We start from the raw sequence: 9,489 nt of genomic DNA on the forward strand, positions 1-9,489 counted from the left end.
ACAACCCCTCTCATACTCTCGCATATACAGTAATCGTGCTCCTGCACAGCACAGTGGTGCAGCGTCTGACCGTCACAATGCCGAGCTTTGTACGCGGCCGTGTCGTACCGAGATCTATCCTAAATTGTCATCAGCGCGACAGGCTACGGAACCGCGCATACATTTCTCTGTCCCCGTACTCTATATCTTCCACTTCTGATTACGACTAGTCGACGTTTCTTCCGATTTCTCTGCCGCGGCATAATTGACACGCTCAAAATTTCTCGAGTGCGCCGAAGGGACGCCTATGTAAATGCTTCGTGACAACCTTCTCAAATTACACGTGCAACTGAACGTCGCTATTCCTCGTAAAACTCGATAGCGCAAATCATAGAGTTGACCGTGAGTCGATGTATGCGAATCTTGTTGGGGCGGTAGTGAATAAGATAAAATCAAATCGCTGTCTTGACTTCCTGTCGTTAAACGTCCTGGTATATAATCACGATGGAGGTAACCTTCGAACCCACGAAGATTATGTTTCTGGATTTCAATGCCGTGAGATAATCGCAATAACGATCTTGAATGATGTTATCATTGGAGGAGAGAGGGTTATCAAAGTCCTCAATATTTAATCTTTATTCATACACAATCGATTTTTAGTAATTATATATTTTTTAATTTTTTATATCACGCATTGTATAATATGAAAGTAATTTATAAATTATGTATTATACCTTCGAAAATATAACTTTTAATTAATATCTAAACTCGAAGTTTAATGAAAATAATATTTCCGTTTAGCTAAAAGATTGAATGATTTGATAATGTTCCTCAACCAATCATTATCTATGCATATTCGATGCATATGTAATTTGCCAGACATAGCTAAATTATTCGCGCATATTTCTCTTCTATTTTACCGTACGATGATCGATAAGAAGACGCGCACCACCCTTCCTCGTCGGAATCATCGCGCGATCTATTATATTATCGAACCGGCCGTTTTCATGTAACCGTAATGACACGTACCCGTGAAACTCAACGGCGCGGAACAGCTAGATCACAGCAGCCGTCGCTCCCCGGAACTGGCGATCGTGTTGATAAGTAAATCACTTTGATTTTGCCGAGTTAACGTCGCGCTACGTGACGCCCACACGTCCCTCGCGCGTCTCGGGTTCATCAGCGCGCGATGTAACCGTCGCGCGCGCCTGTTTGACGTATGATAAATATAGGTGTTAGCGAGAGCATGTTGCGCGATCGCGTTCCCCTCTCGTCCCCCTTTACCGATGCAATTCACCGGCAACGGAACGAGATCGATAAGACGAGGCCCAGGGGTTGCCGTGTCGACATTGATCGTCCGTTAGCGTGCCTGACAGTTAGCGCTTCGCCTAAATTACACGTCCCACACGTCGAGAGAGCTAATGAAAGGGCGCCGCACGATAGATTTTGTCGCTCGCCGGAGATCCCGTTGCGATGCCGAGCGGGCGTACGCTTCCTTTCGTAATGACGTTAGTAACGGGGACGAGATGCTATCGAGAGATAAAGAAATCTCTCTTTCTCCCTCTTTTTCAACCAACGGAAGTCAATGTCACCGTAGCGCGCATGGAACGGATCGTAGACGACTTTAATTATAATCGCTTGTTCGGTTTAATATAAGATTGTCGAGAGTTCGCAATATTTATCAATCAATCAATCGCTAATTTCCATTTCTACTTTCTAGTTAACGATTTGATGGTTTAATACCTTGTACTCGACACGGCCATATATATTCAAATATTTAAATCACTTGAGCATAAGCGTTGCATTGAATTCAAAAATGTTGAATTAAAAATTAAAAATCTTTCGAAACTATTTTTTCGAAAAAGAGTTTACTACGCTTAAATATGGTCCATAATATTTAAAGATTCGCGATGTAATACGATAATCACATAAAACGTACAAAATATCATATCGACTCTCGGAGTGCATCTGAATATTAAACGCGTGCAGGCGTGGATTTATCTGATACTGTCGGCGATCAACTACGTCACTGCCCACTCTCGGAAGAATCTCTCATGGGTGCATTAGCAACCATTGTCAACTTAGACCTCGGTAGAACCGACGCATTCGGTATCGCGCGAGTACGTCGTATGTACATTACACATCGCTCCGCGTTACAACGGGGTCTAAAATCACGACCGCGTCCTGGGTGGGCGAAGGTTGTCGAATGGAGGCTGCGTCACGACCGACTGTCGGCTCGCAATTGACACCGAGACGTGTCCCGGTGTGACGACGATAATTTCGCGATCCCGGAACCACGCGAATGTCATTTTGGCCGATGCGCTAGCAAGACGACGTCGATCGCCATCGTCATCGCCGTTCAACTCTGCTTATCACTGCTGCGACGATGATGTTATGTTGAAATTTTTTTTCCTCGCGAACTGAGAGAAAATGCCCGAGGGACACAGCCTGCGCGAATCATACCCGGAAACATCTCCTGGCGAATGAACGTGAATTATATTACGGTCTCATATGGAAGCGTCTAACTGTTATAGCTACGAGAATCCACATTTTTTCATCGTGGATTCGATCGAGCCGAAGTTCCATTCTGACGCTTAGTCACGAGCCATAAAGTTCCATGATAAGCTTCGGTAATGATAATCACCGCGATGGACAGTGCGTGGTTAGAGCTATCTTTTAAACAGTCAAACCGAGAATACCGTACATCCTCGATAAATACTCGATCTTCGAAAAAGATTTTATTACATCATATATACGGATTGCAAAAACCGAAAAAAGGGAGTAATAAAAATTATTGATTATCAAAATATATATTCGCGCATATAAATTAATAAATATTTTTCGTTCTTTTAAAAGCTGTCAGTTTCTATCAATTCATATTCACTAATATACTAACATCAAAATAAATCATACAGAAAAATCAACGTTGACAGAAGATAATAGCATATATCACATAGTGTTTAGAAAATATATATCTCATAAAAGAATTATTAAATCGAATCTCTTATTGGAACATCAATATTCGATCACCCGGTTGGTTAGTTTAAAGCGATGGTTGTAATACGTGACTGATCGCAATGATTGACTCTCGAAAGATCGAATTTCGGATCGTTGAAGGGACGAGAGATGAGCTCGTAGAAAGTCGACAAAGTCGAGCTCGACGTAAGTGGAGCATAAGTCGCCCGCGAAACGTCGGTAGGTCGTGCGAACTGACACTAAAAACGGACAAACCTATATTCGTAATAACGTTCTAATAACGTTAGTAGTGTTTTAACGAGCGCGTAAAAACCGCCGGTATTTAAACATTACGCATCGTTAATCGCTTCGCAAACGAGAATCAATTGCACAAAAATCGCGTGGCTTTTCCCGCCGAGAGCGAGAAAATGAAGCGAGCCGCGATTATACGTCTCGTTATGAAAAATGTAAACCTTCATATCCACAATAAAACGTAGACATGTAGACATGATTACATGTTATACTATATGAATAAATTTAAACGAATAAAAGACCAATGGAATATAATTTCTGTAAAAATATGTGCAATCAAAGTAAAATTTTCTTATTCCTTCCTTATTTCAAATTAATTACGCTTCTGTTAAATATCTCAAATTATATATATTATTACACATATAAAATGTCGCAAAACCGATAAATCAATCAATGAATTCATTCAGAAAAATTTCTATCATTCATCCATTAAATGTTGTTAATTAGGTATATATGAATAAGAACGAGGGCAACGCAAATTGATTACCGAAATCACGACGGTTCGTACCGAGATGCGCCTAATGAAAAAAATCGAAGTCCGAGAGACATAAAATATCCGATAGCAAAGGATAAGAAACATTGTTATACCGAGAAAGATGGGCCAGAGAAATAAGAAGGAAACGATTATAGAAAAAGCGATGACGGCACGAAAAACGAGAGGCACAGATAGCAGATACGATCTCGGAAGTAGGTCAGTAAACTGCAGCTACGAATCTTCGTCCCGGAGGGAAAAGCGAGCGCGATAACGAGGAGGGACGTTTGGCTGAAGCCATCGTTACCGTTACCACCGGCAGAAACGAAGGGTTGGCTTGTGTCGAGGTGGGAGGGAGGGCAGGAAGAGCCGACGATCACGACGGCTTCTCTAGATGGAGGGCGAGAGAGGGAGGGTAGGGTAAAAGGATTGATGCGCATCCATAACTCATGCGGAAATGCGGTCAGGTGCACAACTGGATCAACGAGAAATTCCCCGCGATCCTATCGTTCTGCGATTTGCCTCTCGTGACTTTCCGTCCTACGTGATATACACGATACATACGCGACGGATTGCCAGCCACCAGGATATTTTTTGACCTACCGTTTGCTCGCGCGATCGTCTATTAATTATTAGTCACAGTGTATATAATTGCTGTGAATACCATTGATATATGCTACTAGACTTTTCGATCTTTGCAAAAGAGTTGTTCATTACAAAAACATATCAAGCTGATTCCTGAGAGAAAAGAAAATTGTCTAGATATTTCTTTACCATGAATAATTAGTATTGTATATAAATATAAATATCGGGTATATAAATATACCGGATGAATGAAGTTTTGCTAATAAGACACCTCCGTTTCGCCACGAATACACATGAATACATTTTACATGAATACATTTTAACGCTACGGTATATTTTTACGTGAGTATCCGTCAATCAATTTCTCACCCTCTCCTCCTTAATATAACGATCAAAGCTCCGATTCAACGCTGGACAAACCGGTGATGCGAGTTAACGGTGAAAGACGACTCGAGGTCAATTTCGCCTGGCGATGCATTTGCGAATTACTTTTGGTGATTCGACCTTTCACCGCGACCAATCAAGTTATTACGCGTAACGCAAACCGCGGGAGTCTCGCTTGACGCTTAATATATTTCTCCCGTGTGAGATATAAGCTTTCAAAGCGACCACTGCAAAAGCAACTGCGGTAAAACGTGACTTGTTATTTCACACTATGACAATCTTGAATTAAGAAAGTTGTACAAGATCCGTTACACGTATATCCTCTTAAGATCATAGATTTCATCGTTTACACATCAATTTATAACTTTTAGTTAAATTATTTTATTTTGTTCTTTGTGACATTATTATTTAATAATATTCAAAATTTATTTAACATATGAAAAAATACGTATGAATAAATAGTATCTGACTCTTATTATATGCCAATAATTTTAATAACATATTTTATTTTTATTTCGAGTTTAATATTTTTTAACAAGAGTCCATAAAAAATATCAAAAATAAAAAAGATCAGAATATATAAAGTTTACAAAAAAAATATAATATATTCCGTGCAAAGAGTAAAGGCCAGTCTATATAAGTAAACGCATAAGTATATAAATGCAAACTCAGGAAGTTTAATTAAAACGGAAACGATTAGCCGATAAACCGCCTATCTTACATCTGTCGGCAAATTTCAATCGACCAATAAATATCGATACTCGCGGACATGCACGATAAGTGCACTCAATGTATGATAACGGCGTATACCACGCTTTCGCCATTTCATTCTTCGCGAAAATTAGGCGTGATTGAAACATGGCACGTATTTTTATCTATTCTACACAGGCTTGCTTTCGTCTTGAGAAAGCCAAAATTAATAATCGATAATTAAGAATGTAAACATCTGTATGTGGCGTCACTGTATTACTAAAAATACGCCGCGATATTTATTCATGTCAAAGTGTCGCTAATTTATATTCATGAGTATTCCAATATTATTCGAAAATTACGAATCGTGCACATCTGTGTTTAATTAGAGTGCATGCGCGTCCCAGATTCGTAACAAGCATCTATCTACCCATTTATTACGCGCGATTTGTCCATCGATTAAACGCTCTTCGCCTCGTCGAGACATATTACACGGTACGATAACGCGTTAAGTGTGTACATATAAAGTTTCGTATGCATTCAACGCGTATGTGGAAATTCCGGGGTCAATTTCACGCGAGGAGGTTCCCAGACGTTTCGTCGTTTCGTTCGCAATAAATCTGCATCGTCGGACTTATCCGCGAGTAATCTGCCACCGATAGCCCAGCGAGGCGCTATGTCAACGTCGCGCTTTCCCACCGCGGTCGCGCGAAAAAATGCTAATGAATCTCTCGCGCCGCGCGGCGTATAACCGACACACGCTGATTTATAACGAACGTGTTATACCGCTTAGAGAATTATTACGACACTGGCTTTCGTCGCGGATTCCACGGCGAGAGATATAGTCCACGTGCGTGGACTATTCGCTGCCGAGCGTGCCCGCCTTTCTTCCGGCAACGAAAGATATCGACGCGTAACAATGCGTATTGTGGCCACGCGAGATGATAACTCGGCCGCGATAAATTAGAAGTATCGCCACGGCGTGCTTATACCGATCCTGGGAACGTAAGAGATAAATCGTTTTTGCGAGTTTTAGTCGATCGCGAGCGCGTTTCTTATGCGCGCTATCGACATGGAAAATCATCGGTCAGCCTTGTGAATACATCTCGTTACGGCGATCTTTTCGTCGTAAATTCGTATTAATTCCCGCGTAGTGCGATCGACGAAAGCGCGCGATATTTTTCTAGGGATCCCTTCAATTATTCCCGCGGAGAGATACATCGCGAAAAGCCCGCGGGGACGGGCTATCAGCTGCGTGAGTTAAACTTCGCACCGAGAGATACCGATGAAAGGCGGTATATAGACGCGGCGCGGCGTCGATGAAATCGCGGAAATTTTCCGCCGGACTTTTTTCCATGCCGACATGCCGTATCGACGGGAGCGTCGAAGATGCCGAAAGATAGATCTCGACGGTATTTCTCTCGTCGAGAAACACCCCGGGCGTGATAGCGCGCGCTTTTCTCGCCTTCGTCCTTTCTGTCTCGTTCTCTTCCCGCCGCCTTTCTGGACGCTGTTCTCCCGTTCATTTGCGTATGAGAGTTCGTCGTTGTGCGGAAAATCATAAAGCCGCGGGATGATCGATACCGGTGCGAGATCGCCGTGGATATCGTGACGTCGTATGTTTTATGAGCTAGAAAGTATGTGAATGTGCGCGGTCAAGAGCGCCGCAAAAAAAAATCGCGAATGATGTCGCGATTATTACGTTACTGATAAGTGCAGTCAAAAAGTGCTATTTATGATGCGCATCCAAGAAGTAAAAAACCACTAATTTTTGCAAAAGATACGTGCTAAAATTCCTTCATTTCAATTCACTTTAAAGCCACTTCGTAATTTTTATGTTGAATAAACTCAAACAAATCAAGCATCATGTGGCACTAAATTCGGAAAAGATAGATCTCGTGTACATAATATTTCATTGGATCTCTATCGGTCAATTAAATTTAATTTTCAATATATTAGTTAATTAATGACTTTAATAATTAACAATTTATTGATAACTACCTTATCGAATATTAGATTCGCAATATGTATACGTTTTCCGTAATCGAATAGATGTCGATTTGTTTCGATTCGGTTCTCACGGTATCTAATCGGTGTTACACCGATGTTAGAAAGTGCTATATCGGTGGGCACGTCGTAAACGCGTTAATTGAATAGCTTACAAATGAGAGGAAGCTTCGTTAGAGAGCTTGTAGGACGAGATACGAGCAGGCCAGGAAGAACGGTGAGCCGCGATTTTGCTCCGCATCGACGATTATAGTGGGCGTGTCCGCGATTTCATGACGGCGGAAAATTATAATTATTACCGACACCGGCGTCGATCACGTTTATTTAGCGGAAAGCTCGCGCGCTCCTTCCTCTCTGTGAGCCGGCCAGGATTAATAAATTGCCAATTCGGAGTCGGATGATTTCAGTTATTATCGACTACAACGGCCTCGTTGAGGAGCACAGATGCCGTCGTAATAAATGGGTGTCTCGCGCCGGCACGCCGCGGCCGTAAAGTGTGAATTCTTCTCCGCGGGTTAAAAACGCCCTTTCGCAAAAAATTATCGCGGGCCGCGCTAATCGAATTCATAAATTATGGCACGGTCCAATGGGCGCGCACGCGCGTGCGACTGATCTCGCGATATAATCCAGCTGATTTATCGATATCCCGCGACTCCGTAGGGTGATTTCGACGTTCTCCGAGGTTGATGCATTATCCGAATGTTATATGACGGGAGAGATACGTACCTGGGTAGACGCGCGAGGTAGAGCAGAAAAGCCGATGTCTCTCTAACGGAGAGGTCTTCCCTTGTGGATACGTTGTCCTCGAATTCGATAACCGGTCTTCCGACGACGTCTATGTATCCTGCAATGATAAATAAAACAGTCTTGGTTAATGTCTCATTTAATGTTTAATGTAGAAAGTTTATCGAATATATCAATTTCTCCTTGCGTGAAGAAATTTTAAAATTGTTTTCTGCGCACATATAATATTGAAACTATATCAAAATTCAATTTGCCTCTCTAAAGAGATGTAAAAGTTATAATGCTTTGGAAGTTGATTTGTTCGCACATATGGTATTATTTCCTTGCATATTTTAATTTGTGTTCCAAGTAGATACATGCGATTGTGCAACATGAATTATTTCAATGGGGCAGTAAACGTTGGCAGGCTCGGTTGATTATAGATCATGATTCGATTCACGATGAGCGATTGCCGATTGCAATCTCCCTGCTCGGTATAAATTATTAAATGACATCCTTTTACAAGTTGTATCTACCTCGGCAGTGGGTCATCTCTCTTTGAATAAGGTCTTTTAGCTACGGGGTAAAATATGTATCAGCAGTGACATTATAAACAATTCCGTGATCGTAATAGATAACGCTGAGTAACAGTTCGTTTTCATCCGTGTTACTGCGGTCGTGATGCCGGGGTCGTAACCCCGACTATATACTACTGATCATTAAATACAGCCGACGCCTTTTAGCATTGCTTCAAGCTGATCTATGTTTGAGAACGTAATAATGTTCAAAAGATGCTATATCTATAGATAAAAGCCGTGAAAGTCGATTACTAATTGATCTCATACTTATTGCTTACAGATAAACATCAGATAAAAACACATTTGTAGAAATCGATAGAAAGAAAGATAAGAAATACACACGTAACTGCGTGAGAATATCTTGTTAAGTTCAGAGAATATAAAATATCCTGAGATAGATAAAATTCAAAACTATAACCTGAATATAAAAATAAAATACATGTTGAATCTCCCAACATTTTTTCCATACTTCTCTTATTGTCATAAATTCATTTATAAATTTAGAACAAATATTTTTTATCAGAAATTAAATTTAAAAAATATTATTTTTATTCCTAATAGTTTAACATTCCATCCTAAACAACGTTTCGAGACTAGACAAGATTTTTTTTTATTTCTTTACATCATCAGATAGGGCGTTTAGATATATATCAATCTCATTGTAAACCCAAAGCCAAGAGATATATTAATGCGCGAGTTCATTAGTCTCCTACTGGATAGAGATGTGTAGAGTTTTACGAGACACACGGTTACGAACGCATCGCGTTGCCAGTTCATAAATACACGCATAACACCTTGAAGCTC

The 9,489-nt window shown here is 40.9% G+C and overlaps 1 protein-coding gene across 1 annotated transcript in view; it reads right to left on the bottom strand.

Annotated features, from left to right (window-relative positions):
• Nucleotides 1-9,489, bottom strand: part of LOC115232741 (puratrophin-1-like) — a 244,851-nt gene that overhangs the window by 104,657 nt on the left and 130,705 nt on the right. Inside the window, exon 5 of the mRNA XM_029802803.1 lies at nucleotides 8,111-8,228. Coding sequence (XP_029658663.1) covers nucleotides 8,111-8,228 — 118 coding nt within the window. The remainder of the gene's footprint in view (nucleotides 1-8,110; nucleotides 8,229-9,489) is intronic.

The sequence above is a fragment of the Formica exsecta genome, unplaced genomic scaffold (assembly GCF_003651465.1).
Source record: "Formica exsecta isolate Colony F162 unplaced genomic scaffold, ASM365146v1 scaffold15, whole genome shotgun sequence".
In the NCBI taxonomy this organism is placed as follows: Eukaryota; Metazoa; Arthropoda; class Insecta; order Hymenoptera; family Formicidae; genus Formica; species Formica exsecta.